This window comes from Gymnodraco acuticeps, unplaced genomic scaffold (genome assembly GCF_902827175.1).
Source record: "Gymnodraco acuticeps unplaced genomic scaffold, fGymAcu1.1, whole genome shotgun sequence".
Taxonomy (NCBI): domain Eukaryota; kingdom Metazoa; phylum Chordata; class Actinopteri; order Perciformes; family Bathydraconidae; genus Gymnodraco; species Gymnodraco acuticeps.
The window spans coordinates 71,031-98,548 of record NW_022990082.1 but is presented as its reverse complement, the minus strand read 5'-3'; the positions used below and the strand labels follow the sequence as shown (position 1 = coordinate 98,548).

Sequence of the window (27,518 nt, the reverse complement as noted above, 5' to 3'; positions counted from 1 at the left end):
CCAAAATCCCAGTCCAACACCTATTTCAGTGTTTCACTCATATGTTTCTAAAAACACTAATAATTGTGTCATTGGTGGCAGAGATATTTACTTTTACAGACACTTTAAGATTGTAATTTTGATAGAAATTCTACAGACAAATAAGAAAACCAACTATTAAGATATTAGATATATTTAGATTGACATACTAGAACAGCTGTTATATAAGCTGCTAGCCTGACGGGATGAATATGTTTCCCAGTTTTTTTCTTTTTAAATCACAGTCATAGCCACACAAACCGTTTATGTGACCTTAGACTGACCATTTTGTGTCGTAGTCAATGAGTACGTAGTTTTCCATGGCGAGTTTGAGGTCTGGGATCTCCTCACACACCCACCTACAGAAAGCACACACATACAAACATAATTAGATCATCGTCAGTCACTCACTGGCTGTTCATGTGGGAGTTGAGTGAGACGGGAGAAAGGTCACTCACCGAATGGTTTCGATGATTTCATTAGCAGCATCATGGTGTTTATCCTGAAAACAGAGAGAGGGAACAAAATATTAAACTTAAACACGACATAATACAGCCATGACGTTTAATCTTCATCTCTATAAAAACTAAACATTATAACCTTCATGACAGTAGGGTTTATAGCAGGACTTTTTTATTACACTGCACTGGATAAAGCTTAGTGTAAACTGAACGTCTGTATATTTTCCCCTTGAAATATATATTTAACAGGAAGCACTTTACCGGAAATAAAGAATACCAAACAGCACCAGGAAGAGGAAAATGGTATGCATTGTTTTTTGTGATATTCCTCATTGAGTGTAAAATGTAATTTAAACTTCCTACTGCTATCATGGAAAGCAGAAGTGTCCCAGAAAACAAGAAATGAATATAATAATGCAGGATATAATCTTTATAAGCTAGAGTAAATGAATGATTTCCTGGTAGACAATAACTATTATTACTATTAGGGCTGTGCATCTTCACTGGTCTCACGATTCGATTATCCTGTCACCGATTCGATTCATCCCTATACAGTATCTGTGTGTGAAATTGTTCCATCCTCAAAAACAAAAAACTAATGCTTCTGCAGTCTTCTAGCAACGGTCTTCTGTTAAAAAAAGGACACTGAATGTCCTGCATGTGGCATCACAAACATGACTTGAGTCTGAACTCAGCAGACAACAGGAGTATTTACAACGGCATTATAAAAACAAAAATACTGCATGTGGGTGCACACTTACATTCTCTGTCTTACTGTTACATACATCCCATGATTGTAGGAGATTCAGTTAGCTTAATCATCTCTCAATCAGTGATTAAGTGAATAATAGTTTCTATCAGGTTACTATCAGCCTGTCACTCATTATTTTCAGGGGGGGGCGGGGTTTGGAGGAACAGAGGAGACGGTGATCGCGGAAGCTTTCCTCCTGCCTTCACAAACTTTACACCTATGCTTTACACACGTATTTATCGTCTGAAAATAGCAAGAGGACATTCATACTCTGCAATCCAAGACTTAACTAAATCCACCAAAAACCTGACAAGATTGTAACGCGAGTATTTTTTAAAAACATAAATCCCTAGGGAGGTGTTCCAGGCACGTCCAGCTGGGAAGAGACCAAGGGGTAGACCTAGGACCAGGTGGAGGGATTATATCTCTTCGCTGGCCTGGGAGCGCCTTGGGATCCCCCAGTCAGAGCTGGTTGATGTCGCCAGGGAAAAGAAAGTTTGGGGCTCTCTGCTGGAACTGCTACCCCCGCGACCCGACCACGGATAAGCGGGAGAAGATGGATGGATGGATGGATAAATCCCTGTGTGCCTGAGCCGCAGCGACACGGACTGATTCAGAGCGGGTCCTTCTGCAGTTGGTTCTGGACTGGTGTTCTTGTGTTGACTGCTCCGTGTCGCTGTCACGTCTGTTCCCTGATCTCTGCGTCACCGACCCATTTGATATTAAAGTGACAGAAAAAAAACTTTATAGTAAAGCCGCGGCCGTAAAACGTTACTACGCTATAATCGATTATGTTCCGTCACTGCATCGATGCAGAATCGTCCACGTCCGCATCGCATCGTAGAAACGATTAATTTCAACACCCCTAATTACTATGCATATCATGTAACTAATGTAAAGTATGCATAATTACAAACACAGGCCCACTGAAATAACTTAATTACACGTTATTGTTAACACAGTGCCATGGCCACCACAACTATTATATCAGATTCGTCCTCCTGTGGCAGTAACATCTCTCAGACACAACAATGAGCACTAATGTCCCTGACTGCTGTTTAGACTTCTCAGGAGCTCATCGTTTAACACCAAATTGTTCTCAGTATGTATGAAGCCGGCTCTCAAATGTAGCATTCTAATATAATTATCATGTATCATGTACGTTCAGTGTCAGTTTGTTCATAAATACAGGGGTGTGTAGACACAGCACTCAGAAACACCTGGATTTATGTTTCAGGTTGCCGGGGTGGAATAACATTCTGCCCAAGTCTTTGTAATCCTGTTGGCTTCTTGCTTTGTGGAAAAAAATGCAAGTGTGGGCTCAAAAAACAACAGCAATTTTGTTGTAAATTGTAATTCTAGGAATCACATTACTAAATAATTATTCATGGGGTCCAGACAATACATCTTTGTCTGTCTCCTAATGCTTGTCGGCCTAAAATCCATGTGACTCTCCTGACTGACGGCATTTATCTCAAGTTATTACATGGTTTAGTTGAATACTCGATTCTGATTGGTCAATTCAGAACACGTGACACGTTGTTAATCCAGAACAGACAGACCACTGTCAAGGACGTATTGACCGTGTTTAGGGACGCTCACATCTGCACAAAGAAGTCCGTTCGATTTAACTGTATACAGTTTGGCCGAAAAGCAAACTGCATGCAGTTTGCTTTTCTAACTGACAAGACAAGAGCGACAAGACAAGAGCGACAAGACAAGAGCGACAAGACAAGAGCGACAAGACAAGAGCGACAAGACAAGAGCGACAAGACAAGAGCGACAAGACAAGAGCGACAAGACAAGAGCGACAAGACAAGAGCGACAAGAGCGACAAGACAAGAGTGACAAGACAAGAGCGACAAGACAAGAGTGACAAGACAAGAGCGACAAGACAAGAGCGACAAGACAAGAGCGACAAGACAAGAGCGACAAGACAAGAGCGACAAGACAAGAGCGACAAGACAAGAGCGACAAGAGCGACAAGACAAGAGTGACAAGACAAGAGCGACAAGACAAGAGTGACAAGACAAGAGCGACAAGAAAACAGCGGAGAAATAATGGGCAGAAACCCTCCTTTTTACGCAGCGGTCCAGACATAGACATCAGACGGCGACACATATTCAGTTGCCAGTTACTTTGGCATCAGGGCAGGGATATCTAGATACTTCCCAAGGTTTGACATAATGAATTGTGCTACTTTTAAAGCAAGCAACGATGTTTTCAAATCTGTAATCAAAAAGCTCCTCAAAAACGCTATCGAAGCAGCTCCTGCCGTTGCTACGTTAGTTCAAACAGTAACAACGGACTACTTTTCTTAGCGGATGCATGTCAATTTAAATCAATACATAAAACTAGGGCTGTGCGATTATGGCAAAAATCATAATCACGATTATTTGGGTCAATAATTGATATCACGATTATTTTGACGATTATTCATTGACCATTTATTTTGTTTTGAAATGCCGCTCCTAAATTACCCTTCTTCGATAAAGCCACGCTCGCATTGCAGATGACAGATGGACTTTGAATTGGAATAGATACAAAAATAATCATCCTCCCACTCGGAGTGAAAATTATATATTTTGGCCTTTTTTGCTTCTGCCATAATTGCGGTCTTGTGTGTGTGCGGACTGTCACTCCTGTTGACACGAACAACGTCAGCGAAATAGTGCACTGCCCACCAGCCACGCCCCGACACATGGGGTGACGCCGGCCAATCACAAAGCTTTGATGCGTTCAAGCGTATTATTCTGGCACAGGAAGATTATGTTACAGGACATTAACGATAACAGAATATTGTTGTTCTATTTTTAGACATCCCGCGATCGACTGGGAATCTCCCCGCGATCGACTGGTTGGTCGCCCCTGGGCTAGACCATAGGTTAGGTAGCAAAGTAGTCAGCTGAAGGCACATCTCTCTCAACTTCCCCACGGCATTTGTCATATAGTGCAGGCAGCGCAGACCTGCTGAAATAATACCGAGACGGCATCGCGTAACGCTTGTCCAACGTGTTGACAAGTTGCTTAAAGCCCTGGTTGCTAACAGTGCTAACTGGGCACATATCTTTAGCGATGTGAAATGTAATGGCACCTGTAATATCTCTGTGTCTCTGCGAGCTCGTCGCGTAGGCCGTTGCTCTGTACAATGCGTCCTGAATCGATGACTGTGATGATGTGGTGGATGAAGTCGAGCGGGCATCTGCTTTTTGGTCTGCTTTTTGTTGTATTATTGCCCGGTCGTATTGCACTTTGTGGTTGTATTTCAGATGATTAAAGAGATTGGTTGTTTTGGCGTGTGGTGCCAACACAACCTGGTAACAAATCCTGCACTGTACTTTGTTTTGCTCCACGTCGGACTCCTGAAAGCCAAAGTACTTGCAAATAGTGGAAATAGTTGTACCCTTCTTTTTAACGAGTTGCTGCTCTTGTTCTGACATCTTCGCTCGCGCTGAACACTCACAACACATGTCACTCCCACGTGGCCGAGTGGGCTTTTAGGGATGGGCGAAAGCGCACCCAGCTAAATAATCGTATTTTGTCAATTATGCCGTTTTCATAATCGTCGCAAGCCATAATCGTAATCGCGATTAATTGCACAGCCCTACATAAAACTATTTTTTAAATCAATAAAATAATTTTCTAAATCCATAAAAGCATTTCAATTAATATTGGGAGTCATGTCGTTACTTTGTTGAGAATGTGGCCATGTAATAAGCCTTCGCGTCAGGCTCCTGATCAGCCTGTCGGTGTTCTTTTCCCCATAATGACCGCGTCGCTGCACATTATCCCTTACTTAAAACGGCATGCTGTGTTTTTAATTCAAAGTTTTATAAAAGTTGGAGTACACCTAACCAAGGAATATTATTAAGGATTCAGCACAAACTGAAGATTCCAAACCATTTCTGAGATTTAAATGAGACTGGTTCATAATGGCACTTTAGAAAAAAGAAATCTAAATAAAATAAGATAATATTTACATTGATCTTCTGCAGGAAGTCTATCAGAATACCTTTATTAATTCCACAGAGGGGACGTTTACATTGTTACAGCAGAAAAAGAGCCAAAGACAGCTTAATGTTACATAATGTTACATGTATAAAAAAGTATTCAAGTTAAAAAAAGTTATAATATAATAAATGTTACACAATTTACAAAATACACATCCTGTAACAGTTCTTAGGATTTAGCAGCCAGGTATATATATTGCACAGTTATTAACGGCATATATATTTATATATATTGCACAAATAGCACATAGTTGGTTGGTATTTAACAGCAAGGGGTGTTATAGTCTATATAGCTATAGTTAGTTAACAGAGTTAGAGTGTGCTGAGCAGCTCTGTGTGAGTTAAAGGAATCGAGTTACAGGCAGAGCGCAGCCTGCCTGAGCCTGTGTCCTGACCCACTGACCCACTTTCTGCCATGCCTCTGGTAGAGGGAACAGAAAAGAGGGGAAAGTACGAGAGGAGGAAAAACCAGAGGGTAGAAAGGGAAAGAAAGTGAAAGGAAGAAAGCTGGAACAAACTGGTGAAAGTGAGGGTGCAGGAGAGAGGAGGGGAGGTCTGTTTGTCAGCTGTTTGAGGCGGCCAAAGCTAACTGCTCACTGCCTGGAGCTCACGGCTTCCCGCGCAATAACCCCCGCCAACACTACGCAAACTTCCGCCAAAGCTCAAAAATACATGGACAGACTCTGAGAAATGCATGGCAACAAGGAAATCTACTAATTGTGTCAGCACAGAGCAGTTTTGGCTACAGCTACATGATCAAGCTAACTGCTTGCTGTGTTCCTAAAAAGCACCATGACCTACAAATCTTCACTAGCATATTTGTGTTCGGCTAAATATGGAAAAGGTGTGTGAGTATATGAAAGAGACTGTGAGCGAGCGAATGAGAAGCTGAAGGGGGGGGGGGGGTGTCATCTGATCAAACAAAGACGGCACACAGCAACACCAGCACAGGGCTGGAGCTAAAAATAAACTCCGACTGAAAGCGAAAGTCAGACATAAAGAACAGGAGACCTTCCTCTCTCCCCAATGTGGTTATACCGTCGCATGAACGACTCCTCCTTACTACATCACCTTTTAAGTCAATTTCTCCTAACGTCACTGTGACGCACTGTGGTTGACGGGGTTTTACACTACATGTTGCTCCACTACGTGTCCTGAGCAGCCCACGAAAACAAATGACAGGCGTGCCACTCACACCATGTTACTCTAACCAGGAAATACAACTCACACAACATCACTATCTAAAACAAGACACACATCTATCTCTCTTTAACAGAGATTCTTAAAACATTCAATTGTAGTATCTGATGATTACAATCATACGGAGGAACTGTTTTGACATTCATTTGACAGTCATTACGCCTTTGTAAATAGAAGGAGATCGAACAAAGACATTCAGCTGTTTCTAAGCTCAGAGTGTTTTTTAAGTGTTATATAGGCTTAGATAGTGCTCACACCCAGAACCAGATGGACAAAGAGCCGCAGCACACCAGAAGTGTCCTTCATATGGAAGTATTTACTGATGCACAGATGTGGGGATTTAGTGAGAAATGGGGAGACAGGAAGAAACACAGAGCTAAAGAAAGAAAGAGTACTTTTATGGGCTTCATTCTTGGAGCTGGATTAGAATAAGAGCACGCCTTATATTGCAACAGCCTGTACAACGGCCATGTTGTGTGCATCACAACACTGACAGCACTGTGTTCATTCTCTGTGGGTGAGATAAGCGATCTTAATGCTCTGTGGGAGGGAAGAATACATCTACATGAGTGGGATCTGTTGTTACCAGCAAGCAGTTTAAACAAGTATAAAACTGTGAAAAAAACCACATTTGAGCTCAAATACTGCCATGCATTTTTTAAGTCTATTAATAAAGCGTTGCTAAAGGGAAGCAGTCTCTTACCCTCCTCCCTGTTGAGTTGACCATATGGACATGAGAGGAAGGGGGAAGAGAGGAAGTCTTTCCTCTTTGAAAACAGGAGGAGAGCACTCCATGAAAAGGCCAAGGACTCCAAACGCAGGACTATCAGTTGTTTTAATACAATGCACCACATACAGCAAGTCCCAGTATAAATAGTTATCAAGCAGGACCTTAGATTAAACTGTATACATTCCTGACATGCCTGCTTCTGTGTTTGTCCTTAAAGAGCTTCACATAAGGAAATGGGTGAGGCAGTGAATCCAGGAGGGAGGAACTGTAAGTGATATCAGATTGTGGCCTGGTGTAAAAGGGAGGGTCAACTCTAGCAGCCAAACAGAGTGGAGCGGCTGATCACATCAGCAAGGAACTCTGAGACTCATTCAGATCATGATGTGATGAACAAAACAAATCTCGAGATGACAAGACTGCCAGTCTATCTGGGTTCAGTGTGGGTGGAGAAAGCGCTCAGACAGACCCCACTCAGACATTCTGAGAAATACAGCTACTCTCAGTCAGACCTGTATGTGTCACCACAATTACCATAAATGAAAAGCACAATTTTAAGTGAACCATACAACACTAAAAAGATCACAGAACAGACAACGGCTTCCCTTTCCGTTTGTCTTCAATGAGTCAACTGCAACCAGAAACTCACGTGCCGACAGCATTTTACATCAAATACAACTTTAAAGAAAATAACTACCAGCAAGCATGGTTTGTAATGAGTAACTTCAGAAATGACAGATCATGGATCACACTAATGTATAGAAATCAACAAACAAAACCAGCTGGTCTCAATCATAGGACACACACACACACACCTCGCTATGTGTGTGCGTCCTGTGTGTGTGTTTACTGGTGTCCGAATGGAGGATCTGTGCCGAGAGCACAGGCATGACCTTTTAATGTACTAACACTTACATGTGTTTTTAGCATATCCATGTTATGTGGGGCTTATGAGCCCCAGTTTATTTCTCTTGCAAGATGAAAGTAATGAGACTTTGCGAGAGGGCTTTATGTTGTTAATGCTCTATTTGAAACTGTGTTTTAAAACAGCGCAAGATAATGTTGCAAGACCAATGTGCAAGTAATGCTGACTAAGTACACCATATACATGTCAAATAAAATACATGACCTGGTGTCTCAGTATGAACATGACAGATCATAACAGAGACACATTGGTACTGTGTGTTCAATGTTGAGGTACTTTTATTGTTTGCTACCTTGTACTTCTACTACAGAACAGTTCACAGGTACATCGTATACTTTTACTCCACTACATTCAATTAATACCTTTAGTTTTTGGGAGTAACATTCACATGCTACCATGCAGCACACAAAGTAAAGACAAATAGCTGAACTTTGACCATCTTTGATAAAACATGAATGCACCCATAATTACAATCAAAACATGAAATATATTATCAGAGAATGGGCCAATCTGCATAATGAGTACTTTTACTTTAAGTTTATTTTGATGCTGATGTGCTTTTACTTGAGTAGCATTTTGATTGCAGTACTTTTACCTGTGACAGATCATTCCTAAACTCTACTTTCATTCAAGTACACGATCCGAGTACTTCTCCCACCTCTGCTGATCAGTCATGGGAGCTGCCTCATGTCCGTCACCTTCCCGTCCCGACCAGTATGAGTGATTACCCGGACGAGCGTGCCATGGCTCCCTTCAGCTAGCCAATGTTAGCAAAGAGCTAGCTAACAAAGCCCAGAGAAACAGACACTAAATCTCAATATATAACCTGTATGGATTTGAGGTTCAACACTTACGTATACTGGTAATGGCCACGGATATCCAGCAGGTTCGGCTCCAACCGGCGATTTGAGCTTTAGCTCCAGCTTTTCTCCCATTCTCCACTTCACGGCTTGGCTGTGGTTAGCTAGCTAGCTACTGCTCTCTGTTAGCCAGCCGGTCGTTCAGCGAGCGAGCTACAACGTGAACATGTTGTAAGAAAGAAACGTGGAAACGCGTGAAATAAAAAAAAAGACGCCGGCACTGGTTGCGGGGTAAACACCCACACAACACGGTGAAGTTGATAAATGTATCCGACTAGGGGTTGTATTTAGATTAAAATGCCTGTTTACGTCCACTGGCAATAACACATCGTCCGTATCGCCGCCATCTTGCCCGGCATGAATAAATATGGCAGGGGGCGACTGGGGGCAGAGACGACACGACGTCACTGAGACCGTGATACCAGGTGGCGTTATAATCACTTTATGTCAGCTAAATGTAGATAGAATTATGTTGAGTTGGACGATAACGCTAGTGTTTAATTTCGCAAGTTATAATTTAAGCCTTGAGGAAATGATTTCATTTCAATCTTTATTTCGAACAGATTTAAAAAAAATAACAAATGTGAGAAACAGAATACCGTATTGTTAAAATACAGTATCCACATTCATGATACAAAAAGTCTTCATATTAATAATAATACTATTTTTTTTTAAAAATCATATGATTATGATTATTATGTTATGTTAATTTATATAGCTAATGTTCATTGTTTTAATATAAAGATTTTTTATAAATATTCCACTTAATTGTGTATGCATTGGGTTTGAACTGTATGTTTTTATAGGCTATATAAAGGCAACTCATGTTTATTATGTGTTATATATTATAGGCTATGTCAGGTGGACATGGCTCTCATAAAGAAATACATCTAAACAAGACTAAGACTAATCAGCCTTTCATAAATACTAGACCAGCATAAACTCTCTGTACCTTAAACTTGATTGAACATCATTTAGAGTGCTCATCATGAGATTAAACTTTGACCAATGCGGACTTCTGCTATTATAAAGGCACGTTTTAATCACATAAGGTAGGCTACTAGAATACAAATGTAACAGAAAATTACAATTTAATTATAGGCCACATCATATAGTCTGAGAAGGTTTATGTATTGTCAAAATCATACATTTTTGGCTAAAATCTGCTTTTACTAGGCTATTCAACACACATATTCACAATATCTATCATGTTATATAATATTTAAATTTCCCTCCCTCGCTCATTGCAGACCTTCGGTCACGCATCAGACAGCAGTGTGTGTCAGTTCAACACCTGGGTCCTAGAACTAGCACGTCAATATGAAATGCACAAGTTTATTAATGTTGATTACACTTGGATGTGAGCTCATTTAAAATATCAGCTGTTAGTACTGAATATGGGCTGCACAGTCTCTTACAGCTCTGTGTATCAGTGAGAGTTTACTCCTGGTTAGGACTTTAATACAAGTTGTCATCATTCTCTTTGAAAGCAATTAGACATAGTAGTAAATACTGAACTCAGAGCACTTAAGTAAACAAGATAAGGCATTCACTCTAGAAGATGCATTTTGATGCTAACAACTAAAACAAATTGCAAAGCATTTCTGGTAATGTATAATTGAATTGCCTGAACATCTTAAAGCTCTTATGTATTGCACAGTATTGCTGAAAACAAAAGTTAAAGAATGCATTGATGGAAACACAGTAAGGTAATTGAAATATTGCCAAAGTAAGACGTTCTATTAATATCACACAGATGTCACACAATGAAATGCAGTTCCCTAAAGAGTTGAGGATGTAAACGAAGTGGGCTGAATCCCATTGCATTGGAACAAAATAAAGCACAAAATGCAATGATACACGTAATTAATAATGAATCCAAGAGAACAAAGAAAAATAAATAAAACTTTAATGATTCAAAACTGTTAATATTTAAAAGAGCTGATTGTAATAGTTCAGTGTTGTTATGCTAAATGAAGTGCTACAGATGTAATATAACTTCAGTGGAAGTGTAGTAGGTTTGAACAGGATTTGAAGATTATCCCATGCATCCACTGCCATTACTAAAGAAGCTCAAATAAGGATGAGAATTAGAAAGTGGATTGAAAACACACATGCTCAAAGACCTGAACATGTTGCTAAGTTTGGTTTGAATAGAATTGGGAGGGATGAACCCCTCTTTAATGGTCACACATGCAGAGAGCACACAGTGACATTTGTTCTCTGCATTTAACCCATCCTAGTACCAGGAGTCTAGTACTAGGAGCAGTAGGCAGCTATTGTACAGCGCCCGGGGAGCAATGGGAGTGAGGGGGGAAGGGGGGTGTCTGGTGCCTTGCTCAAGTGCACCACGGCAGGGCAGGAGGTGAACTGGGACGTCTCCAAGTAGCAGTCCACACTCCATATTTTAGGTCTGGTCGGGGAATTGAACCGGCGACCCTACAGCTTGCAGTCCAAGCCCCTACTGACAATATTCATCAATAGTATGAATGTTGCTGAATCATTAACTAAGAACTAATAAACCTTTCATCAGAGACGGCAACTGACCTTTAATACAGATACATATTTTTACAGACGGAGAAAGAGTGAAAGATAACGAAAAGCATAACGCTGGTTAAACTTGAATCACGATCAATAGACCTGGACTGATCAGTCCTAAATGAGGACAACTGTCTAAGTATAAACAACTGTTGTTCAAGAGTCGTACAGTGTGGTTGAACCATAGGGTTGAACCCTTGAACAGCATTTTCTTCTCCATATGCAAAACAAGATCAAAAGAATATTCCCCTCAGCCTCAAAGTTGTAATAGTAGTTTAGATAATATTCATACCAATTTCATTTAACTCGACCAGCTACAAAATGGCTCATTACCAAGATATTTTTTATTAAGTATCACAGATGCATTCAACTTTAAGGAAAAAACATCCAATTGTAATTTGACTCTGCTCTGCACCTTTGTGTGTTTCTGATTGCCAATGTAATCAGAAGAGAATATAGTGTATACAACAAGATCAGCGGTGAGGGGAATCAATCCTCTTTAAAATGACACTTGTCTTAGTTCTTAGCATTCATATGAAGCTGAAGCATCGTCAACAAGGGCAAGACACAACTAGCTGCAACTTCAGTAACACAAACAGTGCACAAGGAAGTATTCAAGAAGATACATTTAAATAAGGTAAAATAGGGATTTGATTGGTTACATGTTTATTGTGAGGACTAGGAACACAGGCAATAACAAGATAAAAGAAAGCCAGAGGGGGAACTGAGATTGATTGAACTTTTCCTTCCCAGCACTTAAAATGACAAAAGGTGTCTGCACGCAGCAGTTTGGCTGTAAATCAGCAGAACTGGTTATTGCTCTGTGCTTTGAACCCTCACCTGCACACAGGTCTGTGGACAGTAGTGTGCACGACTGCTGTTGTGTGTTCAATTCTCTGCAGCATGAGCACACAATTAATCAAAATCAGAGGATGCTACAGGAGGCAGAGTAACAAAAACAACTGTCACTCCTATCGCTGAAATGTCTAAAAAAAAAAAAAAACGTACATGTCGTTCTGTATTATATGACAACGTTGATTCGTTTTTTAATGTTGAAGAAATCACATTAGCTCGCATAATTTTAAATGAACTGATCTGTATTAATTCTGACTATGACTGACTGTTTTGGACTACATATTTTAAGTCAACAAAGGAGTTGATGGGAGTCAGATATATTTGGATGCCAGTGAGAGTTATTTGCTGTCTTTTGGATGTACAATGTGCAGGTTACATATATAGACAAATTAACCATTTTAGAATGTATTATGAAATACCCTCATGGCCAATTCACAAACCAATTACCTCGGATAATTGACTGACCTTTGTTTCAACCGTGGCCTACATTTCACCATTAGAGCTCCAACCCGCTCTGTTAGCATACCATCTACATTGAAAGCCCAGACAAATACAATCAAAGTAAAACCTTGGGAACACTGAGGGGGAGGAGAGCTCTCAGTTTCTTTTCAATGTGTGTACACATGTATGCACTGCTGTATGTTGAGGGGAGGTGGCAGCCTGCCACAATGAACCCTCTGACCTGGGAGGGACCCCCCCCCCACCCCAGCTCCCTGAGCAGCAGCCAGTAGCAGCACAGCGAGGCGAAGCAGGGCCAAGTGGAGCGCAGTCGCTATGTAGATTTCTGGGATTGTTCACAGTGTGTCAGATTACAGCAGCACTGTCCTCTCCTTCGCACCGCTGCAGATCTTCTGCTCACACTCACACGCTGAGGGCCTTTTTTGGGATCTGCATTTCGGTGCAAGGGAAAGACTTGGCAGTAAACAGCATGCAGTCATGGGTTATAACAGGATGGTCTCTAGGAACACGTATAATACTGCCCAATTACCATACATAGTCAAAGGAGTGGGTCAACTAAACATTTTCCATAATTTCCTTGGAGTAAAATAGATTCTCGAGGCTGGCGCTGACCCTTTGTTACACTTTAACCCTCAGGTTAAACAATTTAAACTGAGGATAGCAGAGCGAGCCAAATGTTTCTAGCGAATTTGTCTCTTTTTTGGAACAAAAACAAAGTGTCCCTGCACCATGTGTGGCGGCATTTCGGACTAAACCTGTGACACTGCTGCCATCTACAGGACAGCCTTTTCAATACAGGCTGCAGTAATTGTAAACAAATGTTAGAAGAGTGCGAAAAGAGTCAAGCAAATAATCAAATACCGAGTTTTTATGATTTTTTTGTATAGTTTTATGGAAAGGAGAAACCAGACTCCATCTTACTTTGTTTTAGTAAATGCTTTTAGGGCTGAAATAATCTGATCTATGTACTCTCCAAAGTAAAAGGTGTTACATATTTTTGTCTTTTCCTCCTACAACAAAACCCACAAAACACCCGTGTCATTCACGGTATTGCTATCCATGTTCAAGACAATAAATGTTCTCCATTAAAAAATATATAGGATTAATAAAAAAGAAATACTCAAAACAACCAAAGTCTTCCACTTATAAAATGTAACCTTGTAATAATAATTGACAGCAACAACTGGTTCAGAATTTCACAAATAAGGATTTTAAAGATTTTTTTATTGAAACAAAGATCAATTTCAGTCCCAGTCCCTTATGGTTTTTCAAAAAGGCGTGCTTTGGGTTTTAGCGCCAACATTTCACGACTCCTCTCCAAAGCCCTCGTTGCTTATACAGCAGCATGTATATACTCAAAGAAAAAGAAAAGAAAAAACCTATACAACAGGTCATTTTGGCACAATCAACTCATACAACGGTACTCCTGTGCTGGCATATCGTTACTCTTAAACAGTTTGCTGTGGTGCAAAACGTTTTTTTACTGATCAACTCATTCACAATGGATTTTGAACGTAACAGAAGAAAAGATACAGTAAGAGAGGTGGAAAGTGTCTGTACTGCCATACAAGACATTCCCCTTTACAAACTTAACGCCTTTCCAGATACACTAAGTCCCAGATCCAGACTCAGCAGTATCGTTGTGATGAGTCTCGGAGCATTGGCCTAAATGTAGTGTTTGCAAAAGGAGAGCGATATAATCTGAAACCTGCCGTACAGTCATGCAAATCTCATCAGAAGCAAAGGAGCCTCCTCTGACTTCTCACAAGAAAAACACTGAGGAAAAAGTCCACTGGGTGATAAATGAACATTGAAATGATAACAGGAAGTTGAGAATACTGCGACATGTTCCTTTGCCAACATTTGGTAGAGCGTTTTTGTTTCATCCCACCCGGTAAGCACTTTGGTATACATGCTGGTCAGAGCCACGTCGAATTGATTACAAACTGAATTCAGTTGGGCTAGGCCTTTGCTTGGCTTTTGATATCCTTGGGCAGTTATTTTTTTCTTTTTCAAGTAAAGATACAAAGACTTGTTCATTGTAACACATTCATAAAGCATGCACTCTGATGGACAAAGAGAAAAGTGTCATTTGGACAAAACCCCCAGGTAACAGTAAGATCAGGAGAAAAGTGCAGATTTTTCATATTCACATAAAAAGATCGATATCAGAAATGCACTCGCTGACCAAACTCGACTCATCAGGGGAAGTTCTGATACAGCAGGTCTAATTTTTCTTTCGGAAACGCCGAGCGGATACGTCTTGACGCGTCATGGATACGTCTTGACGCGTCATGGATACGTTTTGACGCGTCATGGATACGTCTTGACGCGTCATGGATACGTCTTGACGCGGCATTTCTTAGAGCTTATCCAGGAAATAGATTTCAGGTCCGTGAAAATCTGACATCACATTTGAAAAAGGCAAAAACTGGTCGCAGGTGAGCGTACGCCCCACCCCCCGGAGGATGATTGAGGATGGCTTCATCTTAACAGTCGTCTCGATGGACTATCACATGGGCCGATGAGCAGACAAAACTAAAATTATGATCTTTTTAAAGAAACTGTAAACACCATTTCAACATAACTAAAGGGGACATTAATGCTAACTTAGGAAATAAATCAAATCTGTGGATATAAACCACTTTTTAAAGATGAAAGAAAAAAGCCTCCCCCGTCTGCATCATCTTACAATTCGAGGATCTTCTGAAGCATGATGAAGAGTAGGCCTGGCGATAAACTCTTCGGATAATTCATATTGCTACAAAAGCCATCATGACCTAAAGTGGAAAGACAACCAATTAAGAGCTGATTATAGTTTTCCATTGATGCATTATGATGAACCATTAGTAAAGACCGCTGTAGTAACCGATGAACAAGCACTGCAGCTTGTAACGACTGAGTGAGGAGGACAGTGTTCGGAGAAGGAAACCGCTAAAGAGTGACGGGACACTTTCTCACATGTCCCCTCTGTTAAGACATCTGCACAATATTTTAGAAAAGAAAAGCCGAGCGCACAAACAGGCGTCCGACTGTGTGCATTTGGATGCTTGATTTAATCAAAAAGGTATATCTGCATCTCTTTAAAAGAGAAATCATATATTAAACGCCAACAGATTTGACAATTAGATGAGCAAGGCAGCTTCTGAATAAAATACTGGCGGACATTCAAGATGTGAGGACAGAAAAGAAGAGACAGCTTTTAAGTACTGATATGAAGGAGTGTAAAATTCGTTCCCCCAATTTAAGTGTCAAAAATAAATAAAAATAAAACAAAAACGGAGACTCCAACGTCATAACCATTCGATATGGGGGAAACTGATGAATCCTTTCATTACTCAAAAACAAATTAGTTGCATTTGGCATACAGTCTGCCCCCCCCTTCCCTCCAGTTTCAAAAGCAGGAAAGATTTTGGGGGATTTTCTCCCGAGAAAGTGGGAAAGTTTCCACGTTTGTCTCGTTCAGACCTCAGGGTGGGCTGTTGAGAAAAACAAAGCCACACAGAACTTTTGTTTCTGAATGCATTGTAACTACACAGACGGACCTGGCCACACTGGGCACAACCCCATCTTCCAAAAAATAGAACAAAAATAATAAAATTAAAGAGAAAAAGATTGTGTGTCCTGCTTATTCCTCATTAGAGCCTTTGGCCCCAATGAGGGGAATACTCCTTTCATGGCATCTTTCATGAGAACACTTTTTTAGCACAGGCGGAGTCCAGAGTTTTCCTTTATCTGCGTGGTTTCCAGAGACAACAGGTAAACACTGTGCAATAACTACTTCTAAAGCTGCTGTTGATCGTACTCGGCAATAAGTCTCTTTATATGTGCCAGTTTGTTGTGTAGATATTCACAGCGGTTCTTCTCTTGGCTATAGTTTGGATTAGTCTGCAGGGGACATGAGAAACAGTCACAATCTGATCATCTATTTACGTACTTTAAAACAGAAATATATGTTATAGTCGGACTTAATCTTACCTTTTTTATTTTATGATACTCTTGAAGTATCTGATTGTGGATTGTCTGTAGAGAGAGAAAACACACAGAATAAAGTGTAAGAATAAAACTGATTGGTGGATCGTTGTAGTGCTAAAAATGACATTGCGTAGGGGATGTACCTTGTACTTGTCTGTGCCTTGGTTGAGTTGTTTGAGCTCGTTGTCGAGCACCGTGAACTGCCTGGTGATGCCTTCTATCCGAGCGTGCAAACCCCGGTACTCGCTGTACTCGGCGTTGAAATCGGTTTTATACTTCTGACGCTGCTCCGGAGAGCCGATCACCATGTACTTCCTAGGAGGAAAATAATTGAGGGATTTAGGGAGGAGCTATCCAGTTACATGAAAGCTCAAGAGAGAGAAATAACGGTTATTAGAGGGAGACAAGCAAGAGATACAGATTAAGGACATGATGATACTAGCTCGCACACACAAAAACAAATAAAAAAAGCTTTAGGATCCCTTCAACATTTCAAATAACTAGGTTGGCTGTCCAATAAACCCAATAACCAAAAACCCACATGTCATGCAGGACATATTTATTAATCCATATAATCCCACCCTTCGTCGGAGCTAATTAGGTCTCATTTCAAGTTGTGTTTTGCCCCTCTGGAAAAGGTTTGTGGCAATATTTATTTCCAAAAGAAGTTGGGGTTATTTCAGAGGGGAGACTTTATGAGAGGAACCGACACGAAACAATGAAACAATTCATTAACTTCAAAAGACTAAAACTGTCAAAATGAAAACAACTGCGTTAAATACTCACGATAAATAGTCTGGCACCTCAGGTGATGACGTAGGAATACTGGTACTGTTGCACATCCCATTCAGATCTGAAACAAAGACACTTCGTTATAAAAAGGGCATTCATCTGAATAAGTCGCGTCTGTGTGAAATCTGCCGTGGAAAAGCTACCCTGGAAAAAGATAATTATGGTTTTTATTGTTAACAACAATATCCTCTAAATATGTAAGCTTCCAGTTGGATTCACAGGAGTGTATTTGGGGTTATTGAAGGCATAAAGATGAACAGCAGGGGTCTCCATTTAATCAGTGAGTCACATACTGGTCACATGACACATCACCTACTCACAGTGGATGACTAAGTGTTGTTCATCCACATACAAAGTAGTACTTTTTATTCAGAAATCTCTTGCTGTGAAACTGAATTTGGTAGAAAAGAAGAAGGTGGGTGTGGGGGTGTGTGTGTGTGTGTGTTGCTCCCACCTGTGCTTTTGTGTGGAATACTGTTGCTTTTGAGGTTTGCTGGGCTCATGTCACAGGCAGGTTTCGGCTCAGGCACTAGCTGCACTCGCTCCCCACGACTCTTCTTCTCCTTCCCCTTTTCTCTCACCCTTTCCTTGTCTTTGCTCTTTTCCTTGTCTTTATGTTTTTTTGACTTCTTCTTGGACTTGTTGATAAAGGTTGAAGGACTCTTGTCCCGGGGGACATCCGGGCCCGTGTGTCCCGGAGATGATGTGACGATGCTGGGCGCTGTGAGCGTTGTTGAGGCCGTGAACAGCGAAGGCGGCGGTTGGCTGAGCCTCTCGGACATGGCGGTCTCCTGAGAGTCGCAGTCTCTCCCGTTGTGGCTGGAGTCGTTGCTGACATCTGACAGTGCTTCGAAAGGCCGAGGGATGTCCAGCACCGGGAGCTGCTGGGAGCTGGACGTCATGCCGCTGTCCGCCATGGAAACCGCCACTGCTGCCGGCGCTGCACCCGTCTCCACTCTCACGTTGCCCGTCTCCACTCTCCCGTTGCCCGTCTCCACTCTCCCGTTGCCCGTCTCCACTCTCCCGTTGCCCGTCTCCACTCTCCCGTTGCCCGTCTCCACTCTCCCGTTGCCCGTCTCCACTCTCCCGTTGCCCGTCTCCACTCTCCCGTTGCCCGTCTCCACTCTCCCGTTGCCCGTCTCCACTCTCCCGTTGCCCGTCTCCACTCTGCCGTTGGAGGAGCTCAGTTTGCCGTTCACTGGGGCTGTTGCAGCCTTGCTGGCCAGGTGGGATATTCTGGGCTTCTTGTTGGCAAGAGGGTCGGTGAAGTCAGCAGCCGGCCGTTTCTGTCGGAGAAATAACAGTTTAAGTAGCTGAACCCTTATATATGGTTCAATAGGAGTTCAATTATATGGCTGCACATTTTAGAAAAAATATCTAATTTTGAATATTTTAACTGATACTGCAATATGATTAAGCAATAGCTCACGACAGGCCGTGGTATATGCTCATTATATCACAGCTAAGGGGCGTCGTTCGGCCCTGTGGCCACTAACGGTCATCATTTCTCTGCTTTGTTTCAAGACCCGCATAAAAATAATCCCTCCAACATATACATTTTTTCTTATCATTGATAAATATCTTAGGTGTGATTTTTTAAGAGGATCTGCACATTTGTTTTATAAAGTTTGTAGAATATAATTTGTAGGCCAGGATACATATGTTGTACCTTTTGCTCTACTACATGTATTTATACATGGAGTTATTAGTTAAAAATTAACAATATTACAACATATGTTTGTTATTGTTATTGATTGAGCCTGGCAGATATGTATAAAGAAATACAAAATTCTACAAACCATCTCTGCAGCTCCACAATTAATTCTTATTTTAAATCATTATTTAGGCTTAAAGAGATTTGTTTTCTTCCTGTGATTTTAGATTACACCATATTGCCCATTTATCTAAAATGTCGATTCATTCATTAATAAGTGAGCAGCAGGTAAAGAACAGTCCGTGATAATAAAATGTTCCGATCAGAGGATGTCAAAAGGAAGCGTGAAGAGGAGAGTATCTAGTGCACACAGACAGATGGAGGAAGCAGAAAGAGTATAAAGAAAGGTGATCTGTATTCACAGCAGCACTGAGAATATAAGGACTGTCATATAATCCCTGGTATTGTGACGGGCTCTGTTTGACCCAGCCCAACTAAAGTCTCTGGGAGTGGCCGACCCACCACGACTACTTTAGGGTTTAGGGTGCTGTAACAACAACAACAGTAATGGCAAACAGGGAGGATTCCAATAAGACTCTTTTTACAATAAGCTATTAAGGTTAAAGGTGGGGTAGGTAATTCACTTCAGAAACACTTTTTGTTATATTCCATGGAATGCTCTTAACATCCCGATAGCAATGAATAAAGTAAATGCTTTGACAATAAATACATAAAGTCATCTGTGGAAGCCGTAGCGCTGTAAAAACCACGACCAATCATCTGAGCCGGCCCGGCTAAAATAACTGGATGGCCTACCTGCCTGTCAGCCTTCCATCTGTGCACAGACTTATCTTGTGCCCTCATTGGTCATGTGCGCGTTCGTGTGTGGAGGAGGGGCTCTGTAAGGAAGGGGCAGATTTCTTTTCGGCTGTGTACTTTCAAATTCTAGTGCACTCGAGCTGGTTTCTCCATTCTTACCTACCCTCTCATTAATTCTCACTTTATAATCTTTTGACACCCAAAAAACTGAAACCTGAAGACACTGAAATGTGGAGAAAAGGCTGTGAGGTTGTAGTTTGGACAGGGAAAACATGGCTCTAATGCTTGTGTATATTTTCATGGATGCAGATAGGGGCTATACATCAGTATTTTCAGATGGACACATTTTTGGGATCTTTGAGAGAATGAGGTGCCGGAGAAAAGTTAAATTGATAAGATGGCTGTGATAAACACATCTTCCACTAACAGTAGATCAAGGCATTTATCTGTGTTTGTGTGGACGCCCTCTGTTTGCATTGCAGCTCTCCCGGCTCCATCCCTCACATATCTGACGTTTTACAAACAGCTTTACCTGCTGCGCTGCTGTCTTTTTATACTAATAATTCTAAACGAGTCGGGGGTACTGTTTGCTTGTGCACAGTGTTTACTGAGGGAGGGAGCGGAAAGGAAGGGCCGTACACTAGGTGTCTGAGGTGAGAAGAACCTGAGAGGAAGGAGCTATTAATATAAACCGAGCGGCTCCTCCTCCTACCTAATGGAAGTGTAAACAATGGCTAAACTCTGGAGTCACGAATGACCTTAAAAAGAGAGCAGCAGGACAAGGTAAATGAAAAATGAATTATGCAACGAGGAGGGGGTAAAAGAGCTTCAGTCAAATGATGTTAAATATGGAAGCAACTTGGTTTAGTTCTTATACAAACAATGTATATTGAATAGCCCATAAGTGTGTAAAGCTGGAACTGGATCCCGTTTAGAAAACATACTCCGCAAGGAAATCCACTGGAAAGACAGGGAGGAAACACAAAACAGACACGACAGAGTTTGGAGGGAGCAAGAGAATTTAGAAGAATCCTCCCTGGGAAATACCAGAAGCTAAAAGACTGCAGGCACGACCCAGTAAACCAGAATGTAGGAAACCTGGGGATAAATCTAAAATAAATAAATAATTTGAGACGCTTCTTTGTCCCCGATTCCCCTTTACATTGGATCAGCCAGAAAAGTCGCAGGCAAACAAGCTCTGGTTAAAGATGAGCTATGCAGAGCGTATTCACACTCGACTGAATTAACATCAAGCTGCTTGAGAGCTCAGTATTGAACAGCCTATAAACATATTATTTTACAATAAAAACCGGCATTGCAAAACGATTATTTGGTTTTTAGCTTGAAATTGTTTTCTGCAGTTACAATATCATCCATCACTAGCCCACTGGGAACGTGAGAGTGCTACAGTAGATTAGGGATAAGGAAGTGTGAGGAAGTGAGAGACGAGGAAACAAGAAGCTCACCTGAGATGGCGAAGTGCCGGCCAGCTCTTTGGGCGGGCTCTCCAGAGGGGGGGGCTGGTTCTGTTTCCTATAAGAGAGTGTGAACACACGAAAGTATGAATGACGACACACGCAACCACTAAACGCTTGATATCATTTCTGAATATTCTATATATCCACCTGCATACAAGCACTACAGGAACACTCATTTATCTATCTATCTAGATGTTGAGGTGACATGGCATTTCTATCCACTCCAGCACATTGTACATGATAGGCTAAAGGGCAGGACATCTGTAAGTGGTTGTCCAATCACAACAGAGCCGCCCAGCTTACCAATCAGAGCAGTCGCATTAAATGACAAATATGAACCTGAAAATGAGCACGTCCTCTTTAAGTGCTTGAAAACAAACTGTGGCTACCATTTCCTCAGTCACTAATTCTACAGACGCATGAGGACATTAAAAACAAGTTCCAACAGTTTGGTAGCTATGACAACAGAGCAAATGAGGGCCTACTTGACAAAAGCAGCACTTGGTCATAACCGCAACCTTGATGTTGAAAAATGGACAATCATTAAATCTGCTTACAAGCTCTATAGCAGTTTATGAGTCCAACTCTTCCTTTCTTCTCTACAGAGGAACATGTGTACCCTCACAGACAATGCTGCGTGTTTATTAATGGTTGAACAATTTTGGCAGCTAGTTCAAGATGAGTGAGAAAGCAGCGTGACACTGTTTAGAGAGAGAGAAAGCGAGAGAGACAGAATATGGTGCTGCAGCTCATTTTGGGTATAGATGTTGTTTGAGAGTTTTATCTCTCTTAATGCAATATGCACTCTATGCAACATGGACATTTGAAAGGAGCAGGGACACACTGCACTACTGTCTTTCATACAGACGACTTAACTCTGTAGTATCATATAATGTCCTTTGTTTTCTGTCATGTTTGTATTAATGTTTGGAACTAATTGAAGCAGGTCACCATTGTAAAAGAGGTCTATGATCTCAATGGGTTTTATCTGTATAAATAAAGGTTTTGAATTGAATTGAACTCTATAATGTACTTAGAGCCAAAAACCACCTTAGTGTCAGGTGTGAACAACAGAGCCCCAGATTGATGATGCACTGAACTCAGACCTCATTATGTATCAGATTAATGTGGCACACAGTAGAAGTGTCAAAACAAGAGCAGTGCCTAATAAAAAGCTTTTTAACCAAGATAAAAGGTGCCTACCGAACTAGGGCAAGACGTTGCTACACCAGTCTTGTTTAAACAAATGCAGTCTAATCCAATTTACTTTGATTTAATTCAGGGAGTTCCGGCTGTTCCAATATACCGGTTATAATGATATTGACCACAATACTTTTAAAACATTTTTATTATCCACATAATGTTGATATAATTCATAATAATATCATATTGGCAGATGTTAGGCATGGGTTATTCATTTCAGCTTAGGTCTTCCTTTGTTTGACTGAGAGGGTTGTGGTCTTTTACTTTTTGAATAATACCGTTTTTAACCTCCTTTTGGTCCTTGAATTGTTATATTATCATGATATTCAGCATCTATTAAAAAAGGTTTAAACTTTTGACCTGACTTGAATCAATTGCTGTCTTTTAATTTGTGATGCGTGCCATTTTGTTAAAGCACTTTCAGCAGCAGCTACTGTATGGAAAGTGCTATACATAAAGCTTTTATATATTATCATTAGTTGATTTAATCAGTTCATTTAGTTGCCTTTTTAATATACACTTTTGTACAGTAACAGAATCTTTCTCCAACTCCCTATACTTGTATTATGTAGTAATTGATTTGCCATTAAAAAACCCAAAACAAACAATAAATACACTTTAAGATTGATTTAACTGATAGCATTGTATTTTCAGATTTTCCAGGAAACATGATCATGAGTTTTTTTAACCGTGAAAATCTGATGGCCTGACAGCCCCGAGTAATTTAAATATCAACACCCTTTCTCCAGCACTGCCAACTCAACCACTACAGCTAGAGCGCAGTATACTTGCTCAAACAGACTGGTTTAAAGTACAAATACATTCTACAAACAGGCCGTCATAACTTGACATGTTAAAGGACACTTTGCACACACAACTGACAACTGCATCAGAAGGGGGCAGTTGGGAACAGCGAGTCTTGTCAATGCCCCACCCTAGTTCAATCAGGGTGTGTGTGTGTTGGGACAGTCAGATAGACAGGCAGGAGCTACGAGTGAAACAGCACGCCGACCGATATGGCTGAACCTTGGCCGGCAGCCATCTCACGCACGGATCAGCATGTGCTAGAACACCGTTGCATCATGTGCGTTCCTATCGTGTTGCTGTGCTACTCCTGCGTGACTGTCTGCATTAGCTCAAAACTCTGGAGGACATGGGGGTGGTATTAGTTTGGAGGCTGTTAGTCAGCTGATTAACTCACAAACGGAGCTCAAAGTACGGTAAAAACAGGGACACGGGAAGTATTCATGCCTTTACAAACTAAATACAATACACTGGAATTAAAGAAATGTAGAACTGTAATAAAAACTAACATTGTAAAAGTCTATTTCATGTTTCACTTTTAATGCCACTTTGAAAAGGCTAGATTGTGTTGTTACATTTATTATATTGCCAGGTCGTTTTTGCTCTCCATCCATGTAGATTTGGTGGACATAAACAGCAGAAACACCTTTCCACAAAACAAAACATGCAACTATGTTAGCAGCAGTCTCAACAAAAGCTGGACATATCAGCTACGTTTTATAAAGTAGTATATGTTGCAGGATTATTGCATTAAGTGTTTACATTCTGCTGGTCACTCAGTGTTGACACTCTTGACGCTGCATTTTAAAAGGTGCATCACAGGTAAAACTGAGCTTATTATGTTGAATAGGGGCTATTCTTGAGTCTGACGTCAACACAAACTGAGCTCCGGAGCACTGCTGCCTGCCTGCCTATAAATAGTTAGCAGGAAGATTGCCTTCCCTTGGTGTCCCAGATCCTGAGAAACCACATTTCTTCCACTAGGAAGAAGGCCAGTAGCTCACGCTGTCAACAAATACAACACGGTCCTCAGTAGAACAAACAGAAAACTTCCTTGGGGGTGGGACACACCGGCCGTTGCAATAAGTAGAAAAGGTGGGTTTTTCCACATACATTTCAAGTGTACAGAATTTAACCTCAGACAGAAATCTACAAAGCTTGGCAGCTCTATAGTCCCAGCATACCAGAAGCACTCACCCTGCAGCCTAGCCTTCTCCACAGAGTGACCGCAAACAATAACACAAGGTGCTTTGCCACAATACTGAACTCTACTCAGGGTTCATACAGCATAAGGCAAGTTAGATTTAAGACATTTTTAAAATGCCAATCAAAAATAAATTGAGAAATTCTGCCATCTGAATCTCGGTAAAAGGGTTTTTAGTGTTTATCCAACTATTTTAGGTTTTACAAAGCAACAATTCATAAAATTAAACTTCTGATGTGATTGATATAATCTTGACTGATATACGGCTGTTGAGAATCATCATGAGGGCGTTTAAAGCGAGTGGTCGACATCTCTGACTTACTTAACCAGGATTCTCTTGAGAAGCTGCTGGTCTCCTTCAGTGTAACCTGGCCAGTCCATCTGGAGGTCCTTATACAAATTGTCCTTCAATGTGAAGGTGTTGTCCTTCCCATTCAGATTCGCCACCTGGGAGAGCAGAAAGATGGACTCGTGAGTCTACTCCTCAGTTTTTGAGAGGAAACAGAGGCAATAAATGTGTTTGCAATACCTGTTGCAGGTAGCTATCCAGGGAGTCCTTGTCCAATGGCAAGAGGCCGTCTTTCTGCAACCTCAGGATCAGCTCAGCCTTCTTGTAAGGCTTGAGGGCCAGCAGGTGTGTGAGGCGCTCTCTGAGCGGCCTGTGCTGAGGCGTGCCCTTCTTCAGCGTGCTGCTCGAGATGATGACGGGCCGGGACGTCCTCCGCAGCGGGGCGACGTCTGAGAGGCCAGGTGCCGGTTTCCGGATCTGAACCTTTTTACCTTAAGAGTGCAGAAGTTACAGAAGGGAAGTAGGAGCATTAGAAAGGTTGAATTTATCTTAACTACTTTTTTAGGACTTGTATTATTCTGAGTATAAATGGCAGGAGTCATTTAGTACTTCAATCTAGCACTGAAACAAAAGTGCTGGTGGCAGAGGACCCGAGTGACTTGTGGGCTGGCAGCCAATGCCTGCTTGTTTTCATAAGAACAGAAATAACAAAGATCAAAGCAAGAAATAAATGTCTGTCAACATCTTTTATCTCAGTGACTGATAATGGCTTTGGGAACTTGCAGATGACTCAGATAAGACGCATCAGGCACTGATCTTTAGTGCTGCCACGTCCCCACCTTCCATTATACACATCCGCTTTTATCACCTTATCCCACGGAGATCTTTTTCAGGTGATTTAGACTTAATATTGTGTTGCCTTCTTCTGAGCCTGAAACAGCGTTTGGCTCCACAGCACACAGGGACTAGACTTTTGTTGACTCACTGCTGAACAGTGAATAGGCCAACACTGGATTTCTTTCTTTGCAGGCAATGAGGCAGTGCTGCTGTGGTTTGCTACTGCTGCTGCAGCACGGTTTGTTTTATGGCGCAGGTCCGAGACCAAAACAAGAAGTCAGAAACTCTGCATGTTTAAATTACAATCACAGGGGTTGGGGAGAAAGAGGATCAGTGTGCTGTGGCACATTAGCTGCTAGAGCATTTAGAAAGCAAACCACCATCAAATTCAATAAAGTCCTGGTTACAGATGAGGCATTCTGGCCCTCCGCCATTGGGCCCCAGACTCAAACTGCAACATGAACCCATTCACCAGCAGAGAAAGGCTACACAAACACATGAGCCATTTGGCTTTTCGCACGGTTCGGATATTCTTCTAGTCTATTCTTGTTTGTCAACTGCCTAAAACTTTATGGAGTTTAAATGGAAATAACAATGGTGGAAAGTAACTAAGTACTGTATTCAAGACATTTGAGGTACATGTACTTTACTTGAGTTTCCCATGTTACTTTAAACTTCTTAGAAGCAAATGTTAAATGTTTTACTCACATTTATTTGGACATTATGATTTATAATACATTATGATATGCCATTATGGATGGAGTTAAATGGCAGTATAATAAGTTATCAATGTTATCTCATCCTTTGCTAGCTGTACAAATTAAATTATGAACACATTAATGCTCACTAATCATCATCGAGCGATTTAATATATGTATGTATGTAATGTATATATAAATAATTGACACTTTGGATAATGAGTACTTTTAGATTTTGTACACATTTTTTTGAATGCAGGACTCTAACTTGCAACAGAGTATGTCTTCACTGTGGTTTCATTACTTTTATTTCAATATAAGATCTTAATACTTCTTCCACCACTGGGAAATACCTCCTCCTGATTAAGCAAATGAAGAAGTGAGTTTAATATACTACTAGGATGTCCGTGAGTGATAGTCAGGTGGTCTGCTTGCATCTGTGCCGTTTTTCCTCACCTACGTATCTCCCCCCGAGCTTGATGACGATAGCACTCCGACTGCGAGTCTCCTCCTCGACCTGGGCCATGTTTTCCCTGGCCTTCTGGTACGAGTCGTCCGTGGCACAAACTGTAATTTTGTCCTGGATCCCACCCAAACAATCCAGCTGAACGCTCCCTTCACTGCAAAGACAAAGAGGAGACAGTGAGAGAGGAAGACCAGGATAGAGTGACCAGTAGCTTCAATAGAAATAGGATGGAAAAGATTGGATATCCTTATTTTAAAGAAGTTGCAACTTGATAAGTTTGACAGTTATTTGAAATGGACAGGAAATAAACCATAAATCCACTAGGCATTAACCTAGAATCTCTCCCCATTTGTAATAACCCGTCTGTTCTCTGTGCATTCCTTCCCAGATGAGCTCCATTAAGCACCCTGAGGGAACAACTATTATTTTTACAATTTCCATCCAACTGTGTGTTCCCACAGTACGACTCACTGCCGCATCAAATCCCATTCTTTC

At 41.2% G+C, this 27,518-nt stretch overlaps 2 protein-coding genes across 4 annotated transcripts in view; both read right to left on the bottom strand.

The window, feature by feature from the left end:
- Window positions 1-9,314, bottom strand: part of dot1l (DOT1-like histone H3K79 methyltransferase) — a 31,808-nt gene extending 22,494 nt beyond the window's left edge. For all 3 annotated transcript variants that reach the window (XM_034216222.1, XM_034216224.1, XM_034216223.1), the window contains exons 1-3: window positions 8,947-9,314; window positions 477-520; window positions 303-377 (exon numbers count right to left, since the gene is read on the bottom strand). In XM_034216222.1, the coding sequence (XP_034072113.1) occupies window positions 303-377; window positions 477-520; window positions 8,947-9,027 (200 nt within the window). In that variant the 5' untranslated portion in view covers window positions 9,028-9,314. The remainder of the gene's footprint in view (window positions 1-302; window positions 378-476; window positions 521-8,946) is intronic.
- A 4,677-nt stretch (window positions 9,315-13,991) lies between these two features.
- Window positions 13,992-27,518, bottom strand: part of ell (elongation factor RNA polymerase II) — a 37,154-nt gene continuing 23,627 nt past the window's right edge. Inside the window, exons 4-12 of the mRNA XM_034216253.1 lie at window positions 27,014-27,177; window positions 25,263-25,513; window positions 25,056-25,180; window positions 21,511-21,577; window positions 18,026-18,857; window positions 17,566-17,632; window positions 16,923-17,094; window positions 16,783-16,827; window positions 13,992-16,692 (exon numbers count right to left, since the gene is read on the bottom strand). Of these exons, the coding sequence (XP_034072144.1) occupies window positions 16,588-16,692; window positions 16,783-16,827; window positions 16,923-17,094; window positions 17,566-17,632; window positions 18,026-18,857; window positions 21,511-21,577; window positions 25,056-25,180; window positions 25,263-25,513; window positions 27,014-27,177 (1,828 nt within the window). The 3' untranslated portion in view covers window positions 13,992-16,587. The remainder of the gene's footprint in view (window positions 16,693-16,782; window positions 16,828-16,922; window positions 17,095-17,565; window positions 17,633-18,025; window positions 18,858-21,510; window positions 21,578-25,055; window positions 25,181-25,262; window positions 25,514-27,013; window positions 27,178-27,518) is intronic.